Source organism: Thunnus maccoyii, chromosome 20, assembly GCF_910596095.1.
Source record: "Thunnus maccoyii chromosome 20, fThuMac1.1, whole genome shotgun sequence".
NCBI lineage: Eukaryota > Metazoa > Chordata > Actinopteri > Scombriformes > Scombridae > Thunnus > Thunnus maccoyii.
In genome coordinates, this window is record NC_056552.1 from 980937 (window position 1) to 999266 (window position 18330).

At 38.2% G+C, this 18330-nt stretch overlaps 1 protein-coding gene across 1 annotated transcript; it reads right to left on the minus strand.

The window, feature by feature from the left end:
- Nucleotides 1-10855: 10855 nt before the first annotated feature.
- On the minus strand, nt 10856-17849 carry LOC121887318 (microfibril-associated glycoprotein 4-like). The gene is made up of 6 exons (XM_042398048.1): nt 17629-17849; nt 14755-14941; nt 14535-14573; nt 12966-13062; nt 12701-12865; nt 10856-11201 (listed from the first exon to the last, which is right to left on the minus strand). Exons 1-6 carry the CDS (start codon nt 17847-17849, stop codon nt 10948-10950), a joined length of 963 nt encoding a protein of 320 aa, XP_042253982.1. The 3' UTR covers nt 10856-10947.
- Nucleotides 17850-18330: the final 481 nt, after the last annotated feature.

An 18330-nucleotide genomic window follows, 5' to 3' on the forward strand; every position in this document is an offset into this window, starting at 1 on the left:
GCATAGAATACACAGGCTTGCTTCTGGTTCAGATTCTGAAACATTTGCTGTAACAGTACAGGATGTATTGCAGGGATCTCTCTCATAGCTCTACATTCTGTAACAGCATTACCCTGAAGGCTGTAGTCCGGCACATTTTCTTGTTCATTAACACAGTTTGGTTCTCTTGCCTCAACTTCTTTAATACACTACAACCTGACTTGTTCAGATTCAGGTGCAAGGTTTGACCATTCATCAATCACACCTCTGTTCTGTTCATACTCCTCGACAGCATCCTCAATCTCCTTGCTGTTTTTCTCATATTTCTCCCTGTTTTGTTTGACAATGTCTTGGACAGACACAGGATGGTTATAACCTGGTAGTTGAGCTGTGCCACCATTGTAGAAGGACTCGTATGTGGGAAAAGACTGTCTTTCCAGTTCCTGATCTGATTGGTAAGGGAGGTAAAGTTTCAGCAATGTGCCATGGTATTGCTCTGGATACCTTTTCTTTGAGGGTCAGTAAAATCTGTTTATGGCAGGCTTATCATTACTTCTCCTTTGAACAAATCCCATGTCATTTAACAGCGGGACAACATTTCTGCCCTTTGTCTATTCGCCATAGACAATCCTGCAAGTAGCTGCAAAATCTGCCAAGCACATCTCCTCAAACTCTTTTGTTTCAGGCCTGGATTTGTATTTGTCAGTGTAAGATGTCATCCACACATTTTCACTCTCTGGCGCAGTGCTTTCCAGGTATGAAAGAGGACAACTCATTCTGACTGCATTGTCATCTGTTGGTATGAATATGACACCACGTGAACACTTTTTCATGTTTATACCACATGCGCGAGTCACACACTCCTGTGCGCTGACCTCTCTTTTTGAGCATGCTTGCATGATTTCCCTCATTTCATCACATTCATTGACACTGTCCATGTTGGAGTTCTGAATGACTGTTTTGAGGTACTCAGAAAGGCCTGCCTCCTTCTTTGTTATGTAACTTGTGATGTAAACGATTGCTCCATATGCGTTCAGCATATAATTTACATCAAGATTAGCATTCCAGGCTTTAAGCAGATGGGGATTATATCCATTTACCCAGCAGTCCTTTGGATCATGCTTCAGTATCACTGCATCAGATTTGTTTATCATACACAAGTATCGCTCATATATTTTTTTTTATTTTAACTCACCCACCTAGAGTCCGTTAAAGGGGAGTTTTTCCTGCTGCTGTTGATTGATTGATTGATTGACTGACTGACTGATTAATTGGTTGATTGATTGATTGAGTGATTGACCGACTGAATGACTGTTTGATGGATTGATCGAATGATGGATTGGTTGATTGATTGATTGACTGGCTGATTGACTGATTGATGGATTGGTTGATTGATGGATTGATTTACTGATTTATTGACTGACTGACTGACTGACTGACTGACTGACTGACTGGTTGGTTGATTGATTGATTGATTGATTGATTGATTGATTGATTGATTGATTTACTGATTTATTGATTGATTGACTGGTTGATGGATGGGTTGATGATGTCTCTGGTGTGATGCCGTGACTTCAGGCCCAATAGTAGAGAACCTACTGTCTGAAAGCTGCTGCTCTGCTCTCCAGGTGTACTAACCCCTAAATTTGAAAATTCAAATGTTATACAAACAATGTAACCTGATTTTCCATTTATGCAAGCGATATTTAAGACACAATTAAAATTAAAATGCAATTTTCTAACAATTTGAAAATAAAAAACAGCATTTCACATTTTATTTTCCAAGACTTCACCTGCTGTACAGTGAAACAGTCTATTGCATTGACGTGTCAACAGGCTCTTCTGGTGTCACAATGAAAATGAAAATAGGCTGTGGCTGTGTTGCTGGGGGGGCTGGCTGTCATGGGAGAAGGTGATGGTGTCCTCTCCTCCTTGGGCTCTGTGTGTTTGGCTCCACACCCCATAGCCATATTAATTTAAATTAATAAATATAAACTCAAATTGATATAAATTAATATAAATTAATATAGATATCTAATTATTTAACCCATTTCATTGTTATTGTGGCTGCCTCTGCCACCGCCACAGTAATACTATCAAACACTACATATTGTTGTACTGTTGTTATTATCATTATCATCATGATAATTAATAATGATATGATTGGTCTGAAATTTACAAGGTTTCCTTGATTCATCTCAATATTTCTTAGTGAAAGAACTCTTCAATGTTCTTTATCGATGTGTTTTTAAGCAGAAGATTTCAGATAGTTACACTAAAATGAGGTTTTAAATATGGAAATTAAATGAATGTAGGGTGTCAAATTCACTCTGTAAAAGTTGATCAAATAAAATATGTGCGGATAAAACCATTTGATTCCTATCAAACTTTGATTCAAAGTGTTATTGTTACTGAGCATTAAGGGCTTCATGCATTATTCTGCACAAGTGATTGTTGCTGCCGAGTAATGCATCCCTTATTATTTCAGCTTAGGTCATTATTAAATGTATGAATTCACACTAATATAAATGTATGTATATATGTATATATGTGTAGAGGGAAGCAGTTCTGCAGGTAATAAAATACACCTTTGCCCAATAATGCATCCACCTCTTAAGTCTCTTTTCAGACACTTTAGGATCAAATACATTCACAACAACAGATGGTGTTAAAAATCTGTAAAACGAGCGCTCCACTCCTGCCACCATCTCTCACAACCTGCCAACACTGACGGGGCCTGAAAGATGAAGAGACAGTGATCGTCTCAAACAAAGTAGCTCAAAAGTAGGCAAACAACGGAGTAACAGTAACGTAATGAGTGTTGTCATCAACTCAACTGCTTCACTGTCTCTCCTCTGCTCCACTGAGCTCCGTGAGTGTGTGGAGCAGCAGCTCCGCCCGCAGTGACACAGAGGAGAGAAACTCAGCACGACCATAACTGACAGCAAAACACCGTAGAGCCTCATACTGCGCTGAAATCAAACAAGCGCACATAAATTAGTGTTTAAATTAACACATTATTATAAATAAATAATATATTATTATTACTGATCAGACTGTGAGCTACAGTCATGTCTCTATGTCTTTGATCTATATATGTTTTAAACCTTTAACTATATTTTTCATCTTCAGTTGCTGCTTCCTGTGTTTTGTTGGTCAGATTAAAACTGAATAAATATATTTAAAATGTAATGTAGCTGCAGCCTGATACACAGTCAGATTCCACTTTATCATCATTAAGGAAATGTAAGTCTGATAAATGATGAATTAATGGACGACACTGAATAAAACTTTACTGACACTTTTCCCGCTCTGACTCAGACTCTTTTATTAAAGATAAATGTACATCGTCCACATACACATGCATTAATATCTCTACGTCCACTGGGTTCAAATGCAGACTCGGCCTTTTATTTACCTGTTGCCATGGCGACTCATAGTATCAGAGCTCCATTGATGATGGCTTTTGTCATTCACCACACATGAGCTTAACTCAGAGTAAACATAATCAGAGTTGATTGAACGAACTGTGATCAGCTGTTCTGGAAGAGAAAACTCTGAGTTTCATCTCAGGTTCATCAGCTCAGAGTTCAGGTTCGACTCAGAGTTTGTTAAACCTGCTTTCTGGAAGAGACCCCTGATGGATTGGTATCCACAAAAATAATCCTGAAATACTTTAAAAGATGAAAATATAAAGCATGTATTCTGTGTTTGTATCTGTGTGTGGGGCTGTGGCTCAGCAGGTAGAGCCAGTTGTCCACAGGGTTGCAGGTTTAATTCCCAGCTCCTCCTGTCCAGAACACAAGCTGCTGCCATCAGTGTGTCTGTGAATGAGACAAATAAAAGCTCTATATACAGTAAATACAGCCCATTTACCAATTCAAGCTCACATCGTGCACTTTTATCTTTGTGCCAGCAGAGGACACCAAAGCATTATCCATCATGACTAAAACCCTTTACAGACATGCTATCACATGTCACATTGCAGCTTCTTCCATCTGTTCAAGTGAGGCTTTTTGTCTTTAATCCTCTGCAGTCCAGGTTCAGTTTGGTTTATTGTTGCTGATTTTCTCTGCATTCATTTCTGTCTTTGTTTAGCACCTTTTAAACTGGCCTTGCCCCACATGCATGCTATCAAACAGCTATATTGATTGATTTGTTTATATATTACATATACATATGGGCTTACAAGACACATAATAGATAAAAGGCAGGACGGTCACATGACAAATCATAACAGTGCCGCCGCTCTGCATACTCTGCGTATGCAGAGCGCGTGGGACCTCAAGTACCAGGCGGGGGCCCCCAAAATTAAGGTTGACAGAAATGTCATGATAATTATCACATTATTACATTTTAACACAAATTGAAAAAAAATATATAAATTAGTTATGGACAGACCCACCGTTGTTTTTTTCATTGTATGTACCCTATCACTCAATTCAGGCAAATTAGATGTTTTTACCTAATATATAAAAAGAGCCCCCCCCCCCCAACTTCGGTGAAAACTTTATCCAAAATATGAGATATTCGCGTCTTTTTATGTTCATGGTGAATGAAACTTGCCAGACAAAGTTTCAGCCTTCTGAGGCTCATTAAGAGCTGTTTGCATTCGTGTGTGGATGAGGCCAAACTATCTAAGCTCACTTTGCTGCGTGTTGAGCGGGACATAAACACTAATAAGGACTAAGTGGTTGGCAGGTTTGCCACCATGAAGGAGAGGAGGATGAAGTTTTAAAAAGGGACCATGAAATGTACAAAGTCTGTTAAACTGTTCAGATTATTTTGTTCCATGGAGGATGGAGAAATACACAAATGGACTAACGATACACTAAACTACAGCAGTCTAAGCAGGGACAACAACTGGTGAGTGAAACATCCATAATTAGTCTTTATTAACTTAAAAGTTATGAAGCAATCAGTCATAATGTTAGATTAATATGTTTAACTCCATGTTTACTGCATCTCAGCACCTGTCTGTGTCACTGCCTGTGGTGTTGTAGACTGTCCTCTTTGTATTTGAATAGACCTTGTAGTGTTGTAGACCACTGTGTCTATTTTATGTTTGTTATTCCCGTGTTAGAAAGACATGGTGTGGAGACAGAGCACCTGGCTTGTCGCTATCTATTGGTGGTGGTGCTGAACTGTTGGTCAGTCGGTGTATGTAGAGCACCACATGCTGTCCTCAGTGCTGAAACATTTGAACACGGCTGGCAACCTGTTTTCTTTTTTGTTCTTCAGAGCAAGTTTGTCTCAAAGTGGCTTCACTGTACTGTTCCTGAGACATATGCTTGCATGGCTTAATAACAATTTGTGATTATGAATAAGATATATCAGCTATTTTACAGTTGTGAATTTTAAAATGAGTGTTTTAGAAAGGCTCTTTGAGAATGCTTCACCCCCTCTGTGCTGAGAGTCTAGCTCCGCCCATGAATGAGGCATAATGGCAAATAAGAGACAACATGAATCTCTGAAAAAAAGCTGAAAAACAGAAGAGGAGAAAACTGAGCCCCCATGACCAATTATGTTTAGGGCCTCCAAATGGTTAGCAGCAGCCCTGGCTGAGCATGAGGAACACAGTGGCTGCATCCCAAGTCTCTTAAATTTCATCCACGTTTCCCTCACTTGCGTCTTTTCCTTGCGTCTTAGTCCCTCCCACCGTGGATGCAGGAGAGACGCAAGGAAACCAAGCGAGGAGAGAGGAAACAAGGAAATTTGTTTTAAGAGACATGAGACGTCCTCTCCTCTGAAGCGTCATGTGAAGCGACGTCCGTTTCTGATGACGGCGACAGCTGATCACAGCTGGATCAGCTGTCAGTCGGCTTTAACAGCTGTAGAAACTTCTGATGGAGTTTGTGCACACATGTGCACTGTGCTAATGCTAATAAAGGTTCACAGTTATCACCGCTAGAGCAGCTGTTTCCTCTCTGCAGCCTGTTACCTGTTTAACAAACATAAATAAAAACCTGCATTCTGTATTTATACTGTGTCCTGCTCAGACGCACAGGAACCATTTCTACTCAGAATGCGTTTATACTATTTATTGATTATTTGTATCTGCATTTTTTGATAATCCTGATAGTGAATTCATCATTCAATAACCCAGAATATGATCATTTCTTCTGAACACTGGGAAATATGTATTTGGCTAAATGTTTCAGGGCAAATAGAAATGTTGTAACTCATATCAAACCCCACGCTCAGGAATTTTCAGCCTCACATGTGACTGAATGAAATGACAATAAATGATGTAAAATATAAATGTGTTTAACTGTTTATGGATCAAATTAAAGTCAGGAAGAGTCTGTTTTATGTCTGTTTCCTCTTGTGTGTTTTATCTGTTGTTTATCTTTGTTTTATTTATTTGACTGTGAAGCACTTTGTGACTGTTGTCTGAAAGGTGCTATCTAAATAAACTTTACTTACTTACTTATGTATGTGTAATATATAAACAAATCAATCAATATAGCTGTTTGATAGCATGCATGTGGGGCAAGGCCAGTTTAAAAGGTGCTAAACAAAGACAAAAACGAATGCAGAGAAAGTCAGCAACAATAAACCAAACTGAACCTGGACTGCAGAGGGTTAAAGACAAAAAGCCTCACTTGAACAGATGGAAGAAGCTGCAATATTACAGATTGCATGTCTGTAAAGGGCTTTAGTCATGATGGATAATACTTTGGCGCCCTCGGCTGGCACAAAGATAAAAGTGCATGATCTACGATGCACATGTATCTTTAAAAAAAAAGAGTGGGAAAAGTGTCAATAAAGTTTTATTCAGTGTCGTCCATTAATTCATTTATCAGACTTACATTTTGTTTGTTTGTTGTATTTGTTCAACTTTAATCTGACAGACAAAACACAGGAAGTAGCAACTGAAGATGAAAAATATAGTTAAAGATTTAAAACATGTATAGATCAAAGACACAGAGACATGACTGTAGCTCACAGTCTGATCAGTAATAATGTGTTTGCTGAATTGCACTTGAAAAGGCATAAAGTTTAAAATACTATAAATTTTAAATGTTTAGATGTCTATTTGTATCTCGACTCAACATCATTCAGTGATTTTATTTCAGCTGCTTCAACAAATGTGTAAATTTAAACATTGTCACTGAAATGCTGTTGAAACACGTTCAGACTTTGCTCCCTATTTAAAAAACTCACTTTCAAACTACATTCTGCAGCTGCACCACGATCCTGCTCACTCAGAGATAATAACATATAATCTCAAATATTATAAGAATGATGTTCCATCAGTGGACCAATCACATCATGACTGATAGAGATAATTATTCATTGATCCTCTGTGTCTAAAGCTTCATACTGATTGTTTAAATTTAAACTGAGATTACACATTATGTGCAATAAAGATTTCAGGTCAGGAGCTGCTCTAACAAACTGACAGAGTCTCAGAGTTATAACAGAAGGACACAGAGGTTTGATTCTGAGCTGAGGATGAATTCACACTGTGTAATATTTGACTGTGAGAGAAAAAACTGCTGTTCAAAGAAATGACTGATGTGTATAAAGGTGGTAACTTTAGAAAGTCCTGAGTAACAAACTAATATCCAACCAGGATTTAGATCCTGACAGACAGTAAACCTTCACTAATGAATGAGCTTTGATACGAACTGACTGAATGAAGACATGAATCTCTGTAAAAGGAGACAGAGAGAACAGCTGTGTTCAAAATCACATACTAACATACTGCCGACTACACACTCAATCAGCACGTACTGCATACTGCATATTAAATGAACGACTAAGTTTATTACCAGCCGTCTACTAATAATATTAAATATAACATATAACAGCTGACTGTTCAAACTGAAGTACATTCAAGCAACGGTCTGAGCTACTGCTGAATGAAAATTGTTTATCACAAATGTAAAACATTATCTCTTCCACTCAACGTCACATTTTCCAGTATTATCTTAAGGCAAATTAAAATTATTTAATATTTTACTGTTAAATATTTTTTCTACAGTAGAAATTCTTGCTAATCTAGTTTGCATCTTACTCTTTCCTGTCACTTCATTTGATTCACATTAACCCTTTCACTGCCGGCTGTTCAAGTGAGGCTGCTTCACCCACCGATTGGTCCATCTCACTGTCAATCAACAAATCAATTTGATCCTTACAAACTAAATGAACTGTCATGATTGGTTGTATGTTGTCATGGCGATCCAAACCAAATGTGAACATCAAGTTCTGGTTGGTTGGTCCAACCTTTCTAAATGGATGCCCCCCCATCCCCAGTGCAAATAACTGGCTGGAGTGTGTATGAATGAGAGGTGCGTTGGATAAACGCCCTTCATTTACTTTAGCTGTCAGTCACATGATGAAGCCGCTCAGAGCCGTTTCTGCCAGCAGCTTCCTGTCAGAAACCACATGAAGCTGATGAGGAGATAAAGGATTCAAAGGAAACACCACATCTGATTAATATAACAAGACACGATGAGTCCAACATGTGTTCATCATCTAATAATGAAAATTCAAAGCATATAAATGTAAAATCCTGCTGACGTCTTCAGGCTGTTCGTGGGTCACGTGACCGTCACCTTACGGGGACTGTGGGTATATTAAGAAGAACAGGGAGGGACTTTGAAGGCAGGTTTGATTGACAGGCCGGTGCAGGACATGAGCAACACATGAGGAAGATCCTTGTTAAATAATGAAATTGTGACATCTGGTGGTGAAAGCTGAACATAGACCTGAAAATAAAAAAGATGCAGCTGAATTTCATTTGTGAGGAGGTTCTTTTTGGACTTTTCTCATTTAATAAGTGACTTTTTATTATTCTACCTCTGTGTTCATTATTAGATGGGTGACTGTGGATTGTTGGACCTGTTTATTTAGGATGTTTGGATTTTACATTTGTAGGAATAACACTACACTTGGAAATTAATATTAAGCACTGATAGAATGATAAGGGGCACCATGTCCATTGATTAATTAATGAATAATTAGTTAATTAGGAGGAAAACTAATTAAATAAAATTAATAAGTCTTATATCTGAAAGTCATGAACTCTGAGTATAGTTATCGCCATCCCTGATATAAAGGAACGGACAAATACAATGACTTGGATATAAATCGGCTCTGGACTGGGAGGAAGGGTCGACTCCGGACCTGACAGGACAACAGAAACATGGTACTTGTCAGTTTTAAAGTACTATACTGCTGCTCGTTCATGTTGTAGCTCGTTACAAATCATCAATCATCTTGTTATCTAAATCACCACTTTCTAAATCATCGTTCAGTATTCATATTGTTATTCTTCCTGTCAGGCAGCCATTATTTTCAGTTACTTTCTATGAAAAATCAACCTGCAGAGATTTGAAACTATTAAAGCTTAACTTTCTGTGGATTTTACGTTCTAGATTTTTCTCCTTGTTAACAAACCACATTAGCAGAGCCAACAATACGTCAACATGCACATGGGATTTGTCCACAAGACGAAAAATATGGACCAGACTTATCCTTAAATGATGAAGAAATATTCAAGTTTCTATGTTTTCAGTTCTATGTGTAAATGCGTAGATGTGTTCGCACCTGTGTCTTCTTTCCAGGTAACCATCAGTGTGATCAGTGACACACTCACAGCCATCATGAGGATGAAGAGGATGGCCGACGTCGCCGCCAGAGCAGAAAAACCACAACACAGACTTGCGGTGGAAGTATAGGAACAAAAAGAGGGACTTTGGCACTAAAAAGACTGTAACGTTGAAAGATATCTACTTGATTTGATTCATTTGGACACTGAAGCTTCATATTAGCTTCAGATAAACTTTGAAATACATTTTTGCACAGAAGGAGGACTGTGGATTTCGTCCCCCATCACTTCCATTGTAAGTGCATTATGAAGGGATCTTCTAATGGTCAGTATGAACAGGAGGAATGATTACAGCAAGAAAAATATGTTTCAATGTTCATTTGGGCTCCTGACTGTTGTTTTAACACACACTTGATAGGTTGTGAACCTGTCCTTTAAGCAGCTGTAAAGCCATTATTTGCTGCTCATAAATGTCCTTAAAATCAAAGTTGAAATAGTTATGGATCCCTGGTCAATTAGAGATTTTAAACCTGTTGCCATACGTGCATGACATCAGACAGGTCACATGTGTTTTCACCTGACATTGAGTATGTTTACATGCACATTAGTATTCTGGTTTTGATCATATTCAGGCTGTTTACAAAGAACATGAGAAACCTGGTTATTCATCTCCCTCAGCTTCTTATTTCTGCACCGATTGACTCAACAGGTGAGGTAATTGTGAGCGTACAGCAGATAATGATTCACATCAGAGAGTCAAACCTCCACCAAACACTCTGTTGAAACCAGTTAGTTTGACTTTAAAGTGTGTGTTTAGCAGACTGAAGGTAACATCTTAACCAGCAGAGTGTGAAGAGAAAACCAACCAAAACCTTCTCAAACAGTGACGTTCTCTCCTTCTGCAGCCAAGAACATCCAAAGCAAACACTCAACAAACAGTAGCATCATGTGACAGTGTGAGGGTTCATGTGTAGTTTGTGTCCTGCTGAAAGCTCAGATATACAGTCAGTCTGTGGATACAACTAGATGGAACTAATACAGACAACAGAGACATCTAGTGGTGGATCGTGTTCATTTCAGCAGAGTTCAAGCTGCTTTTAGTCAATTCCATCTGTCATTTGGTTCTTCATCACTTCAGTGATGTCATGTGATGTTTCTGATGTAAGCTGCTCTGTATTTGTTCCTCTGGATCCTCCACTAAGTTCCCCACCTGTCCAATCATTTCTCTACACCAACAGCTGTTTGACACAAGACTTTACACCCAGCAGCTGCTCAAAAACACACTCTACACCTGACTTTTATTGATGCTGGAAATATTTATTTGAAGTATATGTGAAGTTACAGACTAGATCAGAGAGAAAGAAAGAAAGAGATCAACAGATATTCTGCTGTTTGTTCGTTCTGGAGAATTACTGCACAGGACGAATCTTCATGCTGATGGCCTTCAGGGAGTAGTTAAAGTCCTTCCAGTTCTTCCACACCACTCCAATGGCATAGATAGTCTCATCTTCCCCCCAGCGATAAACCCCGTTGGGGTTTGCTGCGTGACAGTTTTTGTACCAGAACGCCCCCAGGTAGAGTTTGGCACAGTTGTTGCTGCTGGAGTCCTGGTCGTTGTCAAAGGTGGAGAACTTCTGTCCGTTGTGAACACGCAGGCCGTCTCCTACAGAAACACAAGAAAACAACAAGTGTGTGATCACAACACTACTGCTAATGACACCACATTATATTATGTTATATAACTATTAACACTACAAATGTCACTACTTTATACAAATACTTCTAGTAATAATAATAATAATAATAATAATAAGTTGAATAGTAGTCCTACAAAATGAGAGGGGTTATTTTGGGCAGCTCGGGTTGAGCTGCTTTTTTTTTTTTTTTACAACAAAGAGTTATATTAATAATGGTCATACATTTTCCTAAATGAACTGTTTCATGGTGGCCTGTTTAAGCATTTCCAACAGTTAATGGGCATGAAACTCTCCCAGTTGATCATTTCATCACTGCAAACAAATAACAGCTGCGTTGAAATAAAAAGTCTGGGGGACTGTGTAGGCTACATGGTAAAGCTTCAGTCAACTAAGAGTCCCAAACTGCATTGCCTCAAGAAATCAGTCAAAGCTTCAGATTCTGTTTCCTGTACAGTTTATGGCCAATCGATTTTATTATACATACACACATTATTTTCTTTACATTTAAATATACAGTATAGTATTTTGTTCCTGATTATAACCACCAATCTGCAGTAATATATAATGTTATATTGAATATAGGTTACGTCACGGCTGGCGTCTTCACAAGAGTAATGGTTGCTGAGGATCATGGGTAGGCTAATGTAGCCGCTATCATACAAAACTGACAAGAAACTTGATTTCTCAGAATCAAAGGTGAAATAATTAAAACAGATGGCCATAACCCATCATATTGTTGAGATATCAATGACACTTTTGTGTTTTTGTGTTGAGAAATGTTACACATATCAAAACTGACATTGAGTAAAACATTCATATGCAGCGTGTCCTCTCCAGTCCACCCACCAGACTGGTAACATTAAAATAAAGAAACAAAAACAAGGATAAAATCTTGTGATTAAATGTTGAGCAATGTAGCCGTTATAGTTGAAAAAAAGTGAATAACAAATGACAAAAAACAATACAGTTTCTGTGCTCCTGAGTCCCAAATAATAGAAAAATATATAATATGGTGCAGGTATGAAACCTACCGCCAATTGAAATACATTAGTTTGAACGTCTTGCTGACTGTCACAAAGAAAAATGGAAAAATTGTTTCCATGTTCATGAATCGATAGATTCAATTTCATGACTATTTCACAAACTGCTGTGAGACCTTGTTGGCTACTGTAACATGAAGACAAGAACTGCAAAAAGTTGAATGGATATTAACACCTGAAACCTGCTGCGCCTCATTTACATAGTTTACCTTTAAATGTGTTTAGAAAAACCAAAGCTTCCATGTAATTAATAAAACATGAGCAGACCACAGATTTATTGTTACTGATTTGAAAATCTTTGTGAATCTGTCTTTAGCTGAAGGAATCACACAAATAATCCAATATAAGGACAGAAATCTTCAGTGTCTCCATGTGGAAACTAAACATCAGAAAAACAAAACTACTACCTGCTAACAGTAACTGACCTGCTCCTCCATCAGTGAATCCAGACACATGCAGTTTGTATCCGTTGGACTCTGATTCAATGGAGAACGAGGAGTAACGAGCAAACACTTTGTTTCCACTGAAGTCCTCCATGTCGACCAGCAGCTCGGACTTGTTCTGAGTCAGATAGAAGAGATTCTCAAGGCCTGAAAACACACAAACATGAAGTCACATCAGAGTTTGATGTTTGTTTTTATGAACAGTTTCATGAAGTCACATGACTGTTAGTTTGGTTTAATTTCTCACCGAGCCAGTACTCTCCAGCAGCGATACCAAAGCCCTTCTTGTAGTGATCCCAGGGCCTGTAGAAGTTCAGCGAGCCGTCCATCCTCCTCTGGAACACCTGGGAAGGGGGAGGGTTAAACATACAAGGGGCCTGTTTCAGAAAGCAGGTTTAACAAACTCTGAGTCGAACCTGAACTCTGAGCTGATGAACCTGAGATGAAACTCAGAGTTTTCTCTTCCAGAGCAGCTGATCACAGTTTGTTCAATCAACTCTGACTATGTTCACTCTGAGTTAAGCTCATGTGTGGTGAATAAAAACATCCATCATCAATGGAGCTCCGATACTACGAGTCACCATGGCAACAGGTAAATAAAAGGCAGAGCCTCCATTTGAACCCAGTGGACGTAGAAATATTAATGCATGTGTATGTGGACGATGTACATTTATCTTTAATAAAAGAGCCTGAGTCAGAGCAGGAAAAGTGTCAATAAAGTTTTATTCAGTGTCGTCCATTAATTCATCATTTATTAGACTTACATTTCCTTAATGATGATAAAGTGGAATCTGACTGTGTATCAGGCTGCAGCTACATTACATTTTAAATATATTTATTCAGTTTTAATCTGACCGACAAAACACAGGAAGCAGCAACTGAAGATGAAAAATATAGTTAAAGGTTTAAAACATATATAGATCAAAGACATAGAGACATGACTGTAGCTCACAGTCTGATCAGTAATAATAATATATTATTTATTTATAATAATGTGTTAATTTAAACATTGTCACTGAAATGCCGTTAAAACATGTTCAGACTTTGCTCCTTATTTAAAAATCTCACTTTCAAACTACATTCTGCAGCTGCACCACGATCCTGCTCACTCAGAAATATTAACATATAATCTCAAATATTACGGGAATGATGTTCCATCAGTGGACCAATCACATCATGACTGATAGAGATAATTATTCATTGATCCTACGTGTCTAAAGCTTCATACCCATTGCTTAAATTTAAACTGAGATTACACATTATGTGCAGTAAAGATTTCAGGTCAGGAGCTGCTCTAACAAACTGACAGAGTCTCAGAGTTATAACAGAAGGACACAGAGGTTTGATTCTGAGCTGAGGATGAATTCATGCTGTGTAACATTTGACTGTGAGAGAAAAAACCAGGATTTAGATTCTAATAGATAGTAAACCTCCACTAATGAATGAGCTTTGATACGACTGAGTAAAGACATGAATCAGCGTGTCTGGCTCTGTAAGAGGGAGGAGACCGAGAGAAACTAAGGGTTTGTTGAAGAAAACCTGCCAGCGAGCAGGTTAGCTTCACAGAGTCAGTTGCTGTAGTAATTGACCCCAAGTTTAAGTTAACTCTCTTTCTGGAACTGAAAACCCAGAGTTTTCCTCATCTCAGGATGAACAACTTCAGAGTTTTCACTAAACCCGCTTGCTGAAACAGGCCCCAGATCTATGACGGCTCATGTTTACAGACAACAAGGTGAATTTTATAAAGGTCCAACAGGAAGTGTTCATACTGAAAATCACTCAGTTGTGACTTGATGACTTCAGTTCAAAAACTCACCGTCCACCGTCCTCCGTCTGAGTCCATGTCACAGTACACCTACACACAAACACACTCATTAGTAAATATATTCCTTTAGCTAAAACTACATCCAACCAGTAACATGACTACCTCCACTTATATCTGCTGGTTTAGTAGAATCAACCTGAACTGTCTTCACATGGTGAATCATCTTTGAACCAACATCTTCTAACTGAGCCCCAGAGAGGATGAAGTGTACCTGGACAGCAGACGTGACTCCGATAGGATAGATGGTGTACATACCACTGGATTGGCTGTTGTTATGGTGATAGATGTCACTGCAGTCCAGCGGGAGAAAGAAGCAGGAGGTCAACACTGGAGCCAGCAGGAGGAGAACCACTGAAACCAGCTGCAACAGAAATACAGCAGCAGACACAGAACAGAGGCTGTTAAAGGACGATTTCACAATTTATCAAGTGTCTTTAAACAATGGTCAGGTGTCCATATGAACAGTGAAAGAGGTTTTCCTCACTGTAATCATTCCTCCTGTTCATACTGGCTTTTAAAAGATCCCCAGTGTGTCCACATAGTTATTTAGTGCAAAAATGCATTTAAAAGTTGATGTGAAGCTTATATGAGGCTTCAGCAGTCTGAGTTAGTCATATCAAGTGGATATCTGACACATTTACAGTCTTTTTAGCATCACAGTCCCTCTTTGTGTTTCCTCGGACAGTGTTTCCCTGTTGAGCTGCAGGTGGAAGTATAGTAACAAAAAGAGGGACTTTGGCACTAAAAAGACTAACGTTGAAAGATATCTACTTGATTTGACTCATTCAGACGCTGAAGCTTCATATTAGCTTCAGATAAACTTTTAAATACATTTTTGCACAGAAGGAGGACTGTGGATTTTGTCCCCCATCACTTCCATTGTAAGTGCATTATGAAGGGATCTTCTAATGGTCAGTATGAACAGGAGGAATGATTACAGCAAGAAAAACATGTTTCAATGTTCATTTGGGCTCCTGACTGTTGTTTTAACACAGACCTGAAAAGTTGTGAACCCATCCTTCAACATACTGAAACTACTGATCAATATTTGTTCAGTATAAAGTCACAAACTTACCTTCATCTTCAGAGTTCAGCTGAGGTGATCTGATGAAAATCTTAACGTCAATCAGTCTGGATGCTCTGATGTTTCTGAGCTGTATTTATATCCTAGAGATTCTTTCAGTGGGTCTGCCTAAACCTAACCAGCCTCACCATGTAGTAGGCGTGTCTGTAGTACTGTAGGAGTGTCATGTAGTAGGTCTATTGTACGTCTTACTTAGACTACTTGATTTTTCTGGTTATGTGGGTGGAGACAAAAGCAATAGATCTCAGGCTGGCAGACTAAGACTACTTTGCAGATCACTGATAATACTAATATAACTTAACTTTTAACTATAAAGAATGAAATAAGTAATGAAATGAATTAAAGACTTTGTTGCATTTGAACCCTTTTTAACATGATGAGTTTTTATTGTTTTTAAACAGTTTTCAAACACCTTATGAATTGTTTCTCATGACCGTATGATCTTTTTAACCTTATCACAGCAGTTTTATCTTATTACAGACCCATGAATTTAATGTCTTTATAAACTTGTAACAGACCATTAGTGTATCATACTTTTAACTTGTCACAGGAGCAGTTGTTGGTTTGGGACATTTATTATAAATTACTTTTGGTCCTATTAAGTTTAACTTTGCATGGATTTTAATGTATAAATCTAGATTTTTTCCTTGTAAACAAACCACATTAGCAGAGCCAATAGAACATCAACATGCACATGAGATTTGTTAAGAAGAAGAAAAATATAGACCAGACTTATCCTTCAATGATAAAGGAATATACAAGTGTTTTATTTATATTCATGTTCTATGTGTAAATGCATAGACAGTGCTGGAAGAAGTATTCAGTATACAGCAATGTAAAAATACTCCATTACAAGTAAAAGTCCTGCATGAAAAATCCTACAACAGTAAAAGTACATAAGTATTATGAGGTTGATGTAGTTAAAGTATTGCAGTAAAAGTACATAAATATTATGAGCTTGATGTAGTTAAAGTATTGCAGTAAAAGTACATAAGTATTATGAGCTTGATGTAGTTAAAGTATTGCAGTAAAAGTACATAAGTATTATGAGCTTGATGTAGTTAAAGTATTGCAGTAAAAGTAGTGGTTTGGTCTCTCTGACTGTTATATTATTATATATGACATCATTAGATTATTAATAGTGAAGCATCAGTGTTAGAGCAGCATGTTACTGTTGTAGCTGCTGGAGGTGGAGCTAGTTTACACTACTTTATATACAGTTAGCTAGTTTAGTCAGTGCAGAGTCAGTTCATGCTCCAACAGAAGAACAAGAGCTGAACATTAACCTCAGAAGAACTGAACCTCACAGGTTATTAAAGGCCCAACATGTGTACATTGTGATCCACAATAGACATCCACAGTTTCTTTTTTATAAATTAAAAGACAAAACAAAACAAAAACAAACTGCAACAACCACAGAAATCAACAAATACTAAAAAACACATTCAGGAAACAAACAGCGAAAACAAAATCAAACCTTTAAAGACACAAATACACAAACATTTCATTTATCAGCAGGCAACAACATATTTAGAAATAAACCTAAATTCTAATTCTCATATTCAAAGTAATGGTATTATTATGTGAAGCAAATGTATTAATAATGAAGTCTCTGATCTTTCAAGATGTTTTTTAGTAACACTACTTCTGTCTGAAAACATCCTTCCAACATAAAGTAACATTTGAGGAACAATCTGAAGTGATTTATGTTCAAGGAATCCACCCAAGCAGCCTCAACAATAAACATTTTTCATATTTCCTTAAATATTAAAGTTAATAATATAAGTGTTTATTTCTGTGACATCACCTGTACAACAGATAAAATTCAGAAAAATTCAGTCAGAATCATTTGAAAACACATCTTGTACTTCAAAGGGTGTAGATCTGGTTTCAACTTTGTCATACTGTCAAAATCAACAGGTGTGTATGTGTTCACTCAAGTTAAAAAGTTCAAATGTAAAGTCCATTACTCCTGTGCCAAAGTCCTCAAAGATTACCTGCCTCAATGACTTCAGACCAGTTGCCCTAACATCTGTAGCCATGAAAGTACTGAGATCCATGCTGATGGTCTTCAAGGAGTAGTTAAAGCCCTTCCAGTGGGACCACACCACTCCTACACCATGTATAGTGTCATCAGCCCCCCAGTGATAAACCTTGCTGGGGTTTGCATAGTGACAGTCCTTGTACCAGAACGCCACCAGGTAGAGTCTGGCACAGTTCATGTTTGTGGAGGAGTTCCGGTCTTTGTCAAAGGAGGAGAACTTCTGGAGAACTCAGGGAGTCTCCTACAGAAACACAAGAAAACAACATCATCTGTGGCCATGAAAGCATTTGAGTGCATCATTCTGTCATATTTGAAATCCTGCACCTCCCCACTGATGGACCCATCAGTTTGCTTTGCAAGCCAACCGGTCTGTTGAAGATGCAGTAAGCATAGCACTCCACCCCGCCCTGCAACGCCTGGAGTCACCAAACACCTACACACACATCCTGTTCATAGACTTCAGTTCCGCCTTCAATTCCATCAACCTACTCAAACTCTTTACCAAACTTTTGGACATGAACATTGATGCCATATGCCACTGGATTCAAAGCCTCCTGTGTAACAGGCCACAGAGGGTAAAGGTTAATAACCTAACCTCACATCCTCTCAACCTCAGCACTGGAGCTCCTCAGGGCTGTGTTTTCTCCCTCTGGTTATTC

What these genes read in the sequence shown, in the direction of transcription:
- LOC121887318 (XM_042398048.1), bottom strand. Translation starts at nt 17,849, where the DNA reads ATGAACTGTGCCAGACTCTACCTGGTGGCGTTCTGGTACAAGGACTGT. An exon ending in GAGTCACGTCTGCTGTCCAG is followed by an intron (nt 14,574 to 14,754) that starts GTACACTTCATC and finishes GTTTGTGTGTAG; the next exon opens with GTGTACTGTGACATGGACTC. An exon ending in CAGACGGAGGACGGTGGACG is followed by an intron (nt 13,063 to 14,534) that starts GTGAGTTTTTGA and finishes CCCCCTTCCCAG; the next exon opens with GTGTTCCAGAGGAGGATGGA.